Source organism: Arvicola amphibius, chromosome 2 (genome assembly GCF_903992535.2).
Source record: "Arvicola amphibius chromosome 2, mArvAmp1.2, whole genome shotgun sequence".
NCBI classification, from domain to species: domain Eukaryota; kingdom Metazoa; phylum Chordata; class Mammalia; order Rodentia; family Cricetidae; genus Arvicola; species Arvicola amphibius.
This window is the reverse complement of record NC_052048.2, coordinates 2,009,402-2,025,392: the sequence shown is the minus strand read 5'-3', so window position 1 is coordinate 2,025,392 and position 15,991 is coordinate 2,009,402. Positions and strand designations below refer to the sequence as shown.

The following is a 15,991-nucleotide window of genomic DNA, read 5'->3' as shown; positions in this document are numbered from 1 at the left end:
ATTAATAGAAATGGGTTAATTTAAGATGTAAGAGTTAGTAAATAAGAAGCCTGAGCTAACAGACCAAACAGTATTATAATTAAAGTTTCTGTGTGATTATTTGGGTCTGGGTGGTCGGGAAATGAATGAGCAGTCTTCATTTATATCAGAAGAGACTTTGAACTTCTAAACAATGTTAAGACTGCCGTAGACTATGAGAATTTTTGAAGTTGGACTGAATCCATTTTGTATTATGATATAGGTAACAGCCTATGGGGGCGAGGGAGTGAAACGTGGTGATTTGAGTAAGAATGGCCTCTAAAGGCTCATGTATTTGAATGCTTAGTAGGATTAGGAGATGTGGCCTTTATGGGATGGGATTTGAGGTATCAAAAGCCCATGCCAGGCTGGGCCCAGTCTTTCTCTCTCTCCCTCCATCCCTCCCTTCCTGCTGCCTATGATCTAAAGCTCTCAGCTCCAGGACCACAGCTGCCTATGAACCATCATACTCCCTACTATGATGATAATAGACTAATCCTCTGAAATTTTAAGCCCGTTCCCAAATAAAATGTTTTCTTTTAAAAGAATTGCCTTGGTAGCCAAGTGGCAGGGCTTACGCCTTTGATCCCAGCACTCAGGAGGCAGAGGCAGGTGGATCTCTATAAGTTTGAGGCCAGCCTGGTCTACAGAGTGAGTTACAGGACAGCCAGGGCTGTTAACACAGAGAAACCCCTGTCTCAAACAAAGCAAACCAAGAAACAAAAAGAATTGCTTTGGTCCTTGGTCATTGTGTCCTTCATAGCAATAGAACCGTGACTGAGACAGTGGTGAACTATTAGGATTTCAGCACTGGGGAGGCTGAGGCAGGAGGATTGCTTTAAGCTCAAGGCCAGCCTGTGCCACGGGGTCTAGGTGGCAGGTGGGGCAGGAAGAGTGGCGACTATGGTCAGAACTTGTTTCTGGTTGCTATTCAACGAGCGAGCTGAACGTTACTTGAAGCCGACTGCAGGGATAATAATGAGATGAAGGAGGTGGCAACACCGTCCTCATTAACACAAAGTCAAAACTTTATTCTGATGAAATGTTATGAACTCTAAAACACTTCAGATCCCATGCATTTTGGGTAAGCATTACCTCTCCTGTAAAGAAACAGTATGTTTTTTTTTTTTTGAGCCTTCGGTTTGGAGGTACTCGATTCCACCTGGCAGGATGTGGGTGCTACCCAGACCCATCTCCTCCCCACCAGACATCTGGGGTGTTGCCTGCCTGGCTGACACGTGGGTGTCTAGACTGATGTCTGCTGGTGACAGCTCTGAGGGGTCAGCCCCGCTGCAGAAGTGCTCAGGGTCAGTGCCTCCCACGCCCTTGTCCGTCCTGCTCTCTGCTTCCTTCCTGTGTTTATGAGAATGCTCTGGATGGACTTCTTGCGTGCAAACCTCTGCCCTGGAGTCTGCATCCTGGGAAGCCTTGGCTAAGCTAGGTAAACGAAAGGGGAGGAAAAGAGGCAGCCAGAAAACAGGGAACTTTCCTGAAGATAAATAATGACACTTCCATTTCGAAGCTCAGTTGATGTTGGCCACAATTTCACTAAAGTTCGGTATTTTTCTAAGTAATGTTAGTCCCTTAATCTTTATGAAACATAATAAAAGTGCATATGTATGTGTATATATATGAATGTGTGTATTTGATATGTGTGTGTGCGTGTGTATATACATTAAGAATGTAATCTCTTCTTGGTTCATCAACATGAAAGAAACAAAAATCATTTCAGATACCTACTTGTGATATTGGAAAGCTCTTTAGAATTTCTCAGATAAAATTACTGCACCAGCCAGAGAAACCATCTCTTCCCAGCTAAACCTGGCTAATAGACAATATTGGGATCTTAATTTTTTTCAAAGACACAGGGAAGATGGTGCCGTGGTCACGAGAAAGACATTTTCAGAAACCCTCGCTGAATCCTGATTTCTAACGACCGGACCCCAGCAGCTTCCAGACAGCATTTTAGGGGAATGACAAGGAGCGGACTGACTGGAGGCACCGAGAGCAGTGGTTACTTAGACATCTCAGGTTTCCTCAGACTCTACAGACAGCCATGTGTCTTCAATACTCATTCCCACAGACACTCATCTCAATCTACTGGGATCTCCCTGTAGGATTCTAGTCATCCTATGCAGGAGGAAATACAAAGAACTCCATCGATGGGCTCTGTTCTCCTGACAAGACTATCCGCTAAGAAAATGGCAACAGATTTTAGTTCAATTCTTTCCCAATCGAACACTGGGTAGATGTATTGGTTCCCTTTTTTTGTACCTGTGATAAAACACAGGGAAAGCATGGGGAAAGGAGGCTGCTGGCTCACACCTACCCCATCTTAAGGGGAAAGGAGGCTGCTTACTCGTATCTACCCCAGAGGGTAGTGCTGGCGCCCAGCCAACATCCCCCCTTTCTCTTTCCATTCAGTTGAAGACCCAGCTCGCAGAGTGGTGCCAGCTACATTCAGAGCAGTCTTTCCTCCCTGGATTCACCCTCACAGGACACTCAGTGGTGTGTCTCATCAGTGCCCTAGTCAAGTCAACAGGGGAAGCCAGCCATCACACTGGAGATTTCTAGGAGGAAAAGAGCGTGGTCCATTGTGGGACCCTTCCCGTGGTGTTCTGAATGAGAACGCCCCACCCCATGGGCTCATATATTTCAATGCTTGGTCCCTAGTTGGCGGAGATATTTTGGAAGGGCTGGGAGGTGTGACATTATTGGAGGGGATAGGTCACTCGGGTGGGCTTTCAGGTTTCCAACACCTATCCATTCCCAGTGAGTTCTTTCTCTGCCTTGTGTTTGTGGATCAAGGTGTAAGCTCTCAGCTACGGTGTCAGCGCCATGCCCACATGCCTACTGTCATGCTTCAAACATGATGGTCACGGACCCACCCTTTGAAACTTTAAGGACCCCCAAAACTGTTTCTTGTATAAGTTGTCTTGGTCATTGTATCTTAGCATAGCAATAGAAAAGTAACTAAGACATCTCCCTAGGAGTTATTGGTCAGGAAGCCCCAAACGATGCCCCCCCCCAAACCAGACTACTGCCACTGCTTTGGTCACCCCACAACTAGATGGTGAGAGCCTATTGCTGCAGGTACGACACACTTTGGTGAAGGACTCTGGGAGGTCAAGCTGGAACTGATCTGAAAACATCTCCTCTGCAGGCTAGCATTCAAAGTGCCAGAAATGCTATGTAGCCGTTGGAGGAGGAAAAACCCATCAGTGGACTTCTCCTGTGATGAACTCTGCATACAGCAATTCTGACGGACCTGCCAGGCCAGATGTGCTCACTGGTGCAAGAGCGACCAAAGGTTATGGATTTAAGGATGCTTTCTAAGGCAGCATGCGCATGAAAGGAGCCCACAGACCCGTGCATCTGAACACTTGTCCTCAGGTGGAGCTGCTGTTTGAGAGACTTATGGAATCCTTAGCAGTCAGCACCTCACCGAAGGAAGGAGGTCACTGGGCGCTCTGAGGTTTACAGCCAGGCTCTGCTTGCTTTCCCTCTGCTCTCCGCCAACACAATCAATAAATACCACTGCCTGTGGGGTCTACATGGTCATTTCTGCAGTCAGGAGACTGAGGAACTGACTCCAGACCTCACGGACTGTAAGCTGCTGCTTCCCCGGTGACTCTCTGTAGTGATGTTTTGTTTGTGTTTTAACAAATAACACTTGCCTGAAGATCAGAGTGCAGAGCTAAGCCACTAGAGGTCAGGGAGTGGTGGCACACCTTTAATTCCAGGACTCAGGAGACAGAGGCAAAGGGATCTCTGTGAGTTCAAGGCTACCCTGGGTAACACGAGATTGAATCTGTCTGAAAGAGAAACAGCTCACACAAAGGTGATCCCAGCACTTGGGATCCCACGTCTTTAATCCCAGCACTAGGGAGGTGGAGACAGGAGTGATATGGCTGGACACAGAGAGGAGTATAAGGTAGGAGGAGACAGGAGCTCAGCACAGTCTGAGGTTTGGTGGAGACAGCTGCAGTCTGAGGACAGGATCAACCTTGGTCTGAGCATTGGCAGAAGCGAGAACTCTGTTGGCTGCTCTGCTTCTCTGATCTCTCAGCTTTCACCCCTAATATCTGACTGCGGGTTTTTTATTAAGAACAATTAGAATTCACAGTAAAACTATCTTTCTTGCTGTGGTAATACGGACGGCTGAGGTGCATCAGGTCGGAGGAGAGGAGCCTTGGGTAGGAGATGACCTCTCTCAGAAACGCCCACCAAGAAATAGCAGTACTGAAGTAGCAGTCTTCCAATCACCAAGGACAGACAGTTGTCACAATGATGAATGGCCCTGGGGTTTCCTTTTTGGTTTAACACAAAGAATGACAACCTATTTCAAAACAGAAAGTAAAACACTCATATCTGCTGAAGGTCCTTGGGAGCAGAGTCCACACAAAAATGAAATTTTAAATCAGAAACATTTCGGATCTAGGCTGAGAGAAATAAATAACTCACTAATTTCAGCGCTGGCTTTAAGCTCTGATTGTCTTTCCCTCATTCAGGGCACATATTTCTTCTAGAAGTAAATATTTATTTCTATTGTTTCACAGGAAAGAAGCAGAAATGCCAGCAACTATAATTTTGTGGCAGCAACTGGCAGAGGATTTCACTTAATATAAACCTCTGGCCCCACTGTGGCTTAGGGTTAGAATTACTTTTCTATTTGAAGCTGACAGAATTCGTGAGCATGGAGATAATCTTTCTCCCACCAGCGCTGTTGGACAGACTAACTGCCATGGCCTCCCTTCGGAACGCAGGAGGCACTGTGAGACGTTTATGATTAAGGCCAAAGCCTACTTCACGAGGACCTGTGGTGGAATATATCTTCATTTTTCTTTTTCGGCTTTCTTGAAACACGGCTCAAGGACCGTTTAGTCTCATCTAACTGGCAATTTCTAGGCTGCTGAAACTGTTTCAAAGCCAAGTGACCAGTGCCTAAGGGATGAGCTCTGAGGAGAACCTCAGGCCTCCATTTCATGTGCATACATGTGTACCCCTTAACATACATGAAAAAGGGATGAGAGAGGCTTAAAGCGGTCAACATACATGTTGTTAAAGGTCCACTAGGACACGTATTCCCCCAAACTTACCGTGTACTTTTAACAAGAAACTCCTGTTTTGCAAATTTGCATAAGCCAGCTGAGTCCCACCCCACTCTGATGTGTAGAAATAACCATTTATTATTATTATTATTATTATTATTATTATTATTAGCAAGATGTTGAACATGAAAGGAGAACCAATACTGAGCCATCTATGACAGATATGAATACTGAGCCCAGAGACTCAGAATTCAAGAGCACTCTTACTCCCAAGGGTGCGTTCACTGTCAAGAGAAATGACCGCCCTCACACCCTGGGAGGAGAAGGGTAACGTGAATGACCGTGTCCCAGCATAGAGCAACGGCCTTCCTTCTGTGGTGCTTACTTGAGGGCGGTTCTGTAGTGGTAGATGGCTTCCTTGTTCCGGCCTTGGTCTTTTAGGAAGTTGGCGTAGTTGTAATGAACCTTCGCGTTGTGGGGCAGAGTCTGAACTCCAGACCTACAGTGGACATTAAAAAGAAAGAAAACAAGAATCACACTATTGTCAGGTTTCTTTGTGTTCTATTCCCAGCTTCATGAGCTGCCTTTGAATGCCAACGGTTCTCACGTCCAACAGGTTTCTGAGTGTTGTGCATTACATGAGTGACTGCACAGGGATAGAGTGAAGGCCTTGGCCAGGTTTGCAGAACAGGATGATGAACAAGATGTTCTCTGCAGGGAAGCATGGGGCCCCTTCTCTCTGCTGGAGACACACCTGGGGCTTGGTAAGGTGTGGTCATCTCTGCTGAGGCTTTCTGTTGGGGCGTAGCAGAACCCGGCTACAGACACGAAGGAGCAGAACACCACCCGGACACAAAGCCTTGAACTGTCCAGGCCGGTCTGTCCTTGCCACTTAGAGCACAGCAGGCAGAGGATCTGATGTAAGAGACGATGTAGCTAAGTCAGACCCTGCAGAAGATGATACAGGCACTGTCCCTTGTTGAGGGATTCCGGGCATGCCCTTCTCTCTAAGGGATTCTGGGCATGCCCTTCTCTCTAAGGGATTCTGGGCATGCCCTTCTCTCTCATGTCTGCCGCAGGCGAAGGCTTTTTACTTACGGGTAGAACGTGAAGTTGCCTAAGTGATGTGCGTGCAATACAAAGGCACAAGAAGATGAGGTGAGGTGGACTCCATAAAGTGAGAACGCACAGCTCAGCACCAACACTGCCCTTCAAGGCACGAGACGAGATCTGACAAACGCTGCCCTTGCTCCGTGACTTCTTTCTCTCCCTTTTCCCACATGCTGGCTTCCTCTTTGGGCATCAAGACACTGACTGACCCCGTGGCTGGGTCTAGAATGTATGCAGCATCCCAGAAGTCTGGTGGCTTAAACCAGTTTACAGAAGTAAACGCTATGGCCATTCGGTATCTATGTGGTGCTCACTCGGCACCATGCTGTGCCTGGGGCTGGTATATAAAATGACCAGGGAGCCTATTCTCAGGATCTCACAAGGGTGAGGCCGTGTGGGCAGTTAGGAGATAGAGGTAGTGAAAGAAACTCTCATAAGTGGGTAGGGTTCAACAAATCAGTGAGCTCAGCCCAGAATAGCAGCAGGACTGAGCAGCCAACAGAGGTGAAGCTCGGAGGATAATTTGTTTTTCCTTCCTTCATTCAGTTAACCCTTCTTTTTGTTTCCTTTCTCTTTCTTTCTTTCCATCCTTCCTTCTTTCTTTTTTCTTTCTTCCTTTTGTTTTTTTCTTTTCTTTTTCCTTTCTTCCTTCCTTTTTTCCTTTTTTTCAGTAATTTGACATTGAGTACAAAAATGAATCATTACCAGAGGGCTGAATGTAGGCTGACATTTCTATTGATACGATTTATTGACATTAATATTGCCATATCAAGTCTATGCTAACTTAAATTATTATAGAAATAATTATTCTATAATTGGTGAAATGAAGTCTGTGGAAGCATCAAAAGCCTTGCTTAAACAAGTGATAGGTCAGGCAGTGGTGGCAGACACCTTAATCCCAGCACTCAGGAGGCAGAGGCAAGTAGATCTCTGTGAGTTCAAGCCCAGCTTGGTCTACAGAGTGAATTCCAGGACAGCCAGGGCTACACAAGAAACTCTGTCTCAAAAACCCCAAAACTGAACTAAAGCAACAACAACAAAGCAAGTGAGAGTCCGTTCAGCTAACCACAACAAAATATCACAGCTTATGTGGTTTAAGGGGCTCACTGCCGGGCCACGTGATGACTCTATCTTCAATCCTTCGCAGAACCTCTATACTGGGTCTAAGAATAGCTGAACTGGTTTCTGTTCCCACCTAGAGTCTGCCAGGGCTCCGTTTTCTAACTAGGCCCTCGGCTGTACTTATCCCTGGCATGTTGAAAACAACCATTCTATGGAGCCCAAGCTCTCAGCTCATGCTAATGACCCCACGAACATCACACCCAGCTATAGAAGCCTTGCGGTTTGATGTGGCCCCATTTCTTCATTTCTGCTTCTGTTGGCCTGTGCTCACCCTTCATTGTGACATCTAAGAAATCGCTGGCAGTAAACAAGCCAAGCTAATGCCAGGTATTCATAACTAAGAATAAGCCTCTATATGTATCTTATTTGGGAGCTGGGTGGCAGGACCCCAAAAAAGAGCAAAATCATCGTACTACAAGGCCCCTGAATAGATGAATCAAAACCAAACTGTGACTTTTATGTACAGCAGAATCTTATTCAGCTTTACAAAAGGAGACTGTGCATTGCATGACACCAGAGTGGGCCTGGAAGACACTGTAAAAGCCACAGGTAGGAAACATGCTGTGTGCAGAAGAATCCAAACCCACAGGAGCAGAGAGCAGGACGGGGATAACAGAAAGAAGAGAGGGAGAAAGAAACACAGGCAGCGCGTTCAATAAAAAGATGCAAACCCAGTTAGGTGCGGTGATGCTAGACTTTGCTCTGGGCACCCATCATTAAAACATCGTAATTCTGTTTATTTCTATCATGCCAATGAGAGACTTGGGGAACTATAATGTTCACCTAAACAAAATTAGTGTGGGCGTGCACACCTCCTAAGTGCTGAAATCCTAGGGTCATGCCAGCAATCAGCATTTTGTTTTGTTTTTTAAGGCTTAATTTATGTGTACATGTGCTTTGCCATCGTGTAGTCTGTGCAGTGCCCTTAAAGGCCAGCAGAGGGCATCTGATTCTTTGGACCAGGAGTTACAGGTAGTTGTGAGCTGTCACCTGGGTGTCAGGAACCCAGGGTCCTCTGGAAGAGCAGCCAGTTCTCTTAACCACTAAGTTGTCTCTCCAGCCCGTACTGTTCAGCATTTAACACATGCATTTCCCATGTCTCCCTCACACCTCTTATTGGTAGAGGACTTTAGAAAGAGAAGAAAGAGTAAAAACCAAAACCTAACAACAACAAAACAGACACCTTCGTCAGATGTCTCTCCAGGGTTTAGAACAGCAGCTTATTTAGTTCACGTTACTGAATAGCAAGGTTGTAGAACCATCTCAAATTCATAGCTACAGACTAAACATTAAGACATTACTAATGGCAGCCAGAGTATCAGAGCAAAGCAAAGGAGGGGAGTAAATCTCTCCTCGGTTTTGGACTCTGCTTCGGTCCAAGGTTTCACCCTGTCACAGCAGATGGTGATGCTTGGGTATCGCTCAACCTCAGTCAAACACTGGGCCGAGGGCCCACCCACCACGTGCCATCATTTCATCCTAGGGCAGATGCCAACTGCTGTACCAGGTCATACAGATGAGGAGGCCAGGGTCCCGGTAAGTATTTGGGCAGAAATTCCAACCAAAGCCAAGATCAAGCTCATTCCTCGAGTTGGTTAGTAGCTGATGCTGAGAGAAAGGATTCCTGTAACGTTTGCTCTAAGCTGGCTCCCAGGCCCTCCAAGGCATCCTCCTCTCCCAGTGTCCTTCCCCTCTGTCTGTCATCCTGTGTCCTTCTCCTCTACGCTTGGATGACAAGCACTGTTTCCTCTATTTTTCCATAAACTTTAAGGGATTTGCCCCAGAGCAGGCAGTTAAGCAGGTGAACTTAGCACGCTGTCAGAAAGTCTAACTCCTGATGCTGCCTTCACTCTGTCCTGCCTCAGCAGCTGGCAGTGAAGTGTCCAAGTGAGCTCAGTGTTATTCCCCAGAGATGAAGTCACACACACACACATCTAGCCTTAAAGAAGAAAAGACTCTAGAAACCTCCAGCTTTCCCAGGACTTGACAGCGTCAAAGTCCTATTTAAAGTTATCAGTTGTTTTGATTGCACCTGACACAAAAATTCACCTGATCTTCAAAGGCCTCCCCGGCCAAAGTCCCTTTCAGCACAGCTGTGGGATGGTTGTATTGTAGTGACCAGCTACTCACTCCCAACAAACTTCCACCAAAAGGGACAGAAAGTTTGGGCTGCAAAGTCAGTGTGTGCTCCAGTCTCACTGTTGTTACTGTTTTTACTTATTTCTTAACTACTGGAATTAGCTGCAGCGGGTGTGAACTCTAGGTTACTGTCCTTGGGGCAAACACTGCCTCCCACCCCCACCCCACACACAACCTAAGTTGCTTTGATTAAGGAGTAAATATCATATAAGACGCCATTCCCAATGTGTGGCTTCCTTCAGGGGAAGTGCTGGACACAATAGCAGAATGGCTGGGAAGTGCTTCATAAAAAGTCAACCACTGAAAGTGAGAGAAAGTTTAAACCGAGAGACCAGGAGGAAGTTCTGTGTCTGAACTTCAATGCCCCCCGGACTGAGGCATGAGGTGGGAGGGTCCTGTGTCCTGTGAGGACCACAGTGAATGAGGAGGCTAGGGGAAAGCCCGAGAGCTCTTTATCAGGCCTGTGAAGGGAACACATTTGAACAAGCAGAAACGAAACAGCTTCAAGGTAGAAAGAGTCTTTGCCCTCAGTGGTCTAGCCTTGGGTAAACCTTCAGCTATGAACAGTCCTAACAGGACTCACTGGGCCACCACAAAGGGAAGGGGGGCTGGAGAGGCCCAGATGTGCAGAGCAGAGCTGCTCTTACAGAGGCCCTGTTGATGTAGGTGTGTCTTCTATCTGTTGATTTCACTGGTTAATAAACTGCCTTGGCCCATTTGATAGGCCGGCCCTTAGGTGGGTGGAGTAGACAGAACAGAATGTTGGGAAGTTAGTCAGATGTCCCGCCTCTCCTCTCTGGGACAGTCGCCATGAAGCCAGCCATTAGGTCAGACATGCTGAATCTTTCCCAGTAAGACACCACTCATGGTGTTATACAGATTGTTAGATATGGGTTAGTCAAGATGTGAGTAAGAGACTGAAACTAACGGGCCAAGCAGTGTTTAAATGAATACAGTTTGTGTGTTGTTATTTCGGGACATAAGCTAGCCAGGCGGCAGGGAGACAGGTGGGAATGCAGCCTGCTCGCCTCCCCACTACGCCCTGTGCCCAATTCCCAGCACCCACGTCCATGTGATGACTCCCAAACACTTGTGACTGCAGTTTCCGGGGATCTGATGCCTTCTGCTGACTTCCATGAGCACCAGACATATACGTGGTGTGCAGACATACATGCAGACAAAATACCCATACACATAAAATAACAATCTTCAAACTTATTTTTAAAAAAACGAAAGTAGACAGGGTGTTAGTGTGGAAGGAGGTGATCACTGGACAGGACACAGAATGAGTGTGGTCAAAATCCCTTGTGTTCATGCAGAGAGTGTCAACACGAAACCCATTGTTATGTCTGAAAAACAAAGAGACTTACCTGCAGGACGCTGCAATGACACCCAGGCAGGCACACTAAGCTAGCTACGTTAAAAATGCCTATGTTGCAGGGTCGTAAGATCAAACACATTCTTTTCTTTATTTTTCTTTCTCTCTCTCTCTCTCTTTTTTTTTTTTTTTTTTTTTTTTTTTTTTTTTTTTTTTTTTTTTTTTTTGAGACAGGGTCTCACAGTGCAGCCCTGACTGTCCCGGAACTCTGTGTAGATCAGGCTGGCCTCGAAGTTACAGAGATCTGCCTGGCTCTGCCTTCCAGTCCACCACCACACCCAGCCTCAGACACATTATTTTCAAAAGGTAGCAGAGCCCGGTGAACGTCGGCCGTATTTGTTCATTCGTTCATTGATGCATTAACTTCTTCACAACTAATACTAGTATTTGTACTTTGGGACAGGTTGTAAGCTATAGAATAACACACATACATACATATGCATGTCTATGTAAATATGTGCACACATGAACACATGTATATGTGCATATATGCCCATGTGTTTATGTATATAAAATGTGTTTACATATTTATAAATGTGTACACATACATTCGCATACATGTATATATGCACATAACATGTACATATGCACATCAGTACACACACTCACGTATGAATGATGCTAAGGATCTAACCCAGTGTGCTTGGCAAGTGCTCTACCCCGAGATGCTAACACCAACCCAGCAACATGCTTGTATTCAGAAAAATATTCCATCACAGAGGGGAAAAAAACCCCACCAGAAAAGGAAGTCTTTATTTCCTCACCTAAATGAATGTTTAAGGTAAACAATGATGAACAGTGAGGCCATGGATTATGATCTAAAGCTCTGGAATATTCCAGAGAAGCCACTGCCTGTCCTGCCCTCCTGCTGTGTGCTCACCTTCCCCTTGCCCCTGGCTGAGTGAGGCGATGAGGCGTGTAGATCTCATTTGGTGACTGATTTAACCGCCCCCTCATCAGTGGCTGCTTTCACCCAATTTCACAGAAGAATCTCCTTACTCTCATAAATCCACTCGGAGTGAGTGCACGTTAAATCTTACATATTACTTTTAAAATCCTAAAATTAAACCCCCAAAACTTCAAATTTATTAAAAGCAATTTTCCAGATTAACACAAAGTGCCATACCCACGTTACTTCATTCGGAAACAAATCTGTCATCAGCAAAAGAGTGGGAAGAAAGGCACATTTACCTGCTTGATCATACCTGAATAAGGACTCTCTCGACAACCAAATTTCATTCTGCTTCACGGTTTTCCAGGAAAAAAGCAGGAGCAGCAACACAGTAGACGCCATCAGGGAGGTGGCCCCACACCGGCTCAGCCCAGCACACAGCTTGTTCAGTCCATGCACGAAGAGAATGCAGTAGCCCATGCTGGAACACAGCACAAGAGCAGGGTCACTGTGGGTCAGGGGTCACTGTGAGTCAGGGAGTCACTGTGGGTCAGGGATCACTGTGGGTCAGGGGTCACTGTGGGTCAGGGGTCACTGTGGGTCAGGGAGTCACTGTGGGTCAGGGGTCACTGTGGGTCAGGGGTCACTGTGGGTCAGGGGTCACTGTGGGTCAGGGGTCACTGTGGGTCAGGGGACACTGTGGGTCAGGGAGTCACTGTGTGGAGGGTGGCTATGGGTAGGAGGTTCACTGTGGTGCTTTAAACAAAAATAGTCCCCACAGGCTCATGTATTTGAATGCTCTGTCACCAGAGAGTGACACCATTTGAAAGGATTAGAAGGATTAGGAGGCGTGGCCTTGCTCCACTGGTTTCAAAAGCCCATGCTGACCCTCGTCTCTCTCTGCCTATATATCAGGACATAGTGCTCAGCTCCTACTTTAGCTCTGCCTCTGTGATACCACGCTCCCCACCACGATGATAATGGACCAAACCTCTGAAGCTGAGTTGCCACGGTCATGGTCCTTTGCTTCACGGCAACAGAACCATGACTAAGACAGTCACTGCGGGTTGGGGCTCAACATGGGTAGGTGGTTCCCCAAGCGTGCTATCAGGACAAACAGGCCTGTCCTGTGCTAGAGGAACACATACGAATGCCACTGTCACAGACACGTGTGGGTTGTCACAAGATAGCACTAGCTCTCCAGTACTGGTGTGAAGCCACGGGTTCAATGCCTCAGGCATGGAAGTCCTACAACGTGTGTGTGAATTTAGAGCTGGGGCCACTGCAGGTCCTCCTCCCTCTCCCCCCCCTCCGCAGCCTAGAGGGCCATCTGGGAGGAATGGACTAACTACCATGGAGGACCAGAGACAAGGTTTTCTCACTGGCTCTCCTTTGGCATAGAAACCACATCTCTGAAAGCACACGGTCCCTCCCACCACTCACACAGCTACAGAGGTGCTTCCTGTTGGCAGAATAGTCTCCACAGAACATAAAGTTTGCCAAGGGGAGTCCCCATTCCACCTCCATGAGGGCTAACAACTAACTTGAAGCCAGTGTTCCCAGATGTGACCCCAAGTACTGAATTCAATTAACACAAGTCCTTCAGTGCCTTATACAAACCAGAAGAGTCTCCAGTATGAGCAAAAGTTTTCTCACATTACAACGTCCATCTCTGACCTTGGAGACGTGGGGTTGCTCTACAAATACACTGTTTCTGTAGAACTGGTTGTGCTAATGTTACTTCAATGCCCAACCATAATGGCTGCTCGAGTGAGCAAGTTTCCTTGCTGCCTGTGCTTCTGCCCCTGTCAGGTTCCCCCACCCTTCAAACTAATCAGGATACTTCTGGGACCATGAGAAGATCCACGGGAGTCCATTATTTCCTATACTATAATTTGTTTTTATAATAATTTCAATTTTAAAATATTCCTGTGTGAGAATATCACTTGTATGGAGGTCCAAGGATAACTCCGTGGAGCTGATTCTCTCCTCTCATTTTTCCACAGGTATTGAGGATCAAGCTCACTTGAGGGCCCACCCTCACTCATCACAATTTACTGAATACTATATACAAAACTATTACAAACACCAAGAACTTCACAGTGAATAAGCAAGACTGCAACATAATCCTGGAACATAGGCAAGAAACAGTAAATGAGTAAGTAGATTAAATCTAGAGCATGTGTGTTATACTAGGCTCCAAGGGGGAAAAAATCAAGCAATGGAAAAATGGGCATCTCAACATGGTCAAGTAAGGACTGCATATGAGAGAAGCCCTGAAATGCATGGAGAGCATGCCACATGGACATTTGCATCTCAGGCTTACTCTTACCACTGTCCTCCACACAAAGATTGCTGAGGGGTGGGGGCGATCATCTTGTGTGGTTAGCACCATGACTTAGCACTGTGGCTTCTCACAAAGCTACAGATGCCATGGGCTCTTTTTTGTTTGTTTGTTTTTCGAGACAGGGTTTCCCTGTAGTTTCTAGAGCCTGTCCTGGAACTAGCTCTTGTAGACCAGGCTGGCCTCGAACTCAGAGATCCGCCTGCCTCTGCCTCCCAAGTACTGGGATTAAAGGCGTGCGCCACCACCGCCCGGCATGCCATGGGCTCTTAATCCAAGAAGATGCTGGTAAAGAGGGTGGTTAAGGATGTCAGATTAGGTCAGACATCTAGTGGACAGAGGAGCAGTGAGACTAAGCCAGGAATCCAGACCCTGTACTGCCTGGCATGCTGCCCTGCTGAAGGGTCTCTGATGTGGCAGGCTGGATCTAGTCCCACCCACGATATCACCTGCTTTCATCTTAGCTCTGTACTCATGAGACCTCACCAGCTGGAGGAACCAGAGCTGCCCTCCGACAGAACAGCAGGAAGGAAGGGGGTGCAACCCCAGCAGCGGCACAGCAGGGCACTGAAGCATCGGCAGACAAGAATAAGGAAGACAGTGACCAAAACCTTCGCCAGTTTGTATATCTGGGTGCTCACAGGCACCTCCTCTGTAGTAGGCTCCGTGCTAAGACCATCATTGAGTTCTCAACAGCATTCGCAGGGCAAGGATAGTACTTTGCATGTTTTCTGACATGAACTTCAAATCCTCTGTGGTATCCACGTCCTAAGTGAAGACACTAAAAACTCAGATGAGTTGAAGAACTCACCTACAGCCCCAAAGCTCAACAAGCCAGACATGCAGACTTTGGCAGAATGCTAAAATTGAGAGGACTGCAAACCTCTTCTCTAAAAGGCTAGGCAGTAAGTAGTGCAGATGTTTTATATATTAGGTCTCATGAAACATTATCTCTCAACACCCTGCATTTACCTGCTGGATGGAAGCAGCACACTCAAGGCTTCTGACCTTCCCATCCCAGCCCCCCTTCTTCATGTCTTTCAATAATCTTTTCACAGAAACACATGGAAGGGCTTTCTTTAAGTTCCCAGCTTAAATAATTACTGTCCTCACCCAGGGCACTGTGTCTGCTCACTGTCCCCACCCAGGGCACTGTGTCTGCTCACTGTCCTCAACCAGGGCACTGTGTCTGTCCACTGTCCCCATCCAGGGCACTGTGTCTGCTCACTGTCCCCACCCAGGGCACTGTGTCTGCTCACTGCCCACACCGAGGGCACTGTGTCTGCTCACTGCCCACACCCAGGGCACTGTGTCTGCTCACTGTCCCCACCCAGGGCACTGTGTCTGTCCACTGCCCTCACCCAGGGCACTGTGTCTGCTCACTGTCCCCACCCAGGGCACTGTGTCTGTCCACTGCCCTCACCCAGGGCACTGTGTCTGCTCACTGTCCTCACCCAGGGCACTGTGTCTGTCCACCATCCATTCTTCTTTCTAGACCCACCTACGTGCCTCGCTGGCCTCCTCCCTGAGAGGAGAGCACAGAAGCTTTTGTGTTCTCCGAGCTTCTGAGTTGCTGTGCTGTCCGTGAACTTTAATACGTTTGTTTGCCTTTGCTCCTGTCAATCTATTTATTGTCAATTCCCTTTACTGGACATAAATATCTAGACTCTGGAGAGCAGAGGGGAAGTTCTTTCGGAGGGGCAGACCTGACTCATGGGCCATACAGCTGGCTGGTCCTGCTCTGTGAGAATGGAGGAGAACACCCGCCCCCGCTTACCATTTGGCATTGATTTTTGTATCAAAAAAAATGATATATTTTTTTTCTGAAGTCCTTGAATTGACACATGGTTTCAGAAATGCTAAGCCATAGAAAGGAATCTCCGCTAGGTTTGCAATTTCGGGGGAACCATTACATTCCTTCAGACGCAGACACTACA

General features: G+C 47.0%; 1 protein-coding gene across 1 annotated transcript in view; it reads right to left on the bottom strand.

The window, feature by feature from the left end:
- The window catches only part of Tmtc1 (transmembrane O-mannosyltransferase targeting cadherins 1), a 197,793-nt gene that overhangs the window by 47,651 nt on the left and 134,151 nt on the right, over positions 1-15,991 (bottom strand). The window contains exons 10-11 of the mRNA XM_038318662.1: positions 12,024-12,191; positions 5,455-5,568 (exon numbers count right to left, since the gene is read on the bottom strand). Of these exons, the coding sequence (XP_038174590.1) occupies positions 5,455-5,568; positions 12,024-12,191 (282 nt within the window). The remainder of the gene's footprint in view (positions 1-5,454; positions 5,569-12,023; positions 12,192-15,991) is intronic.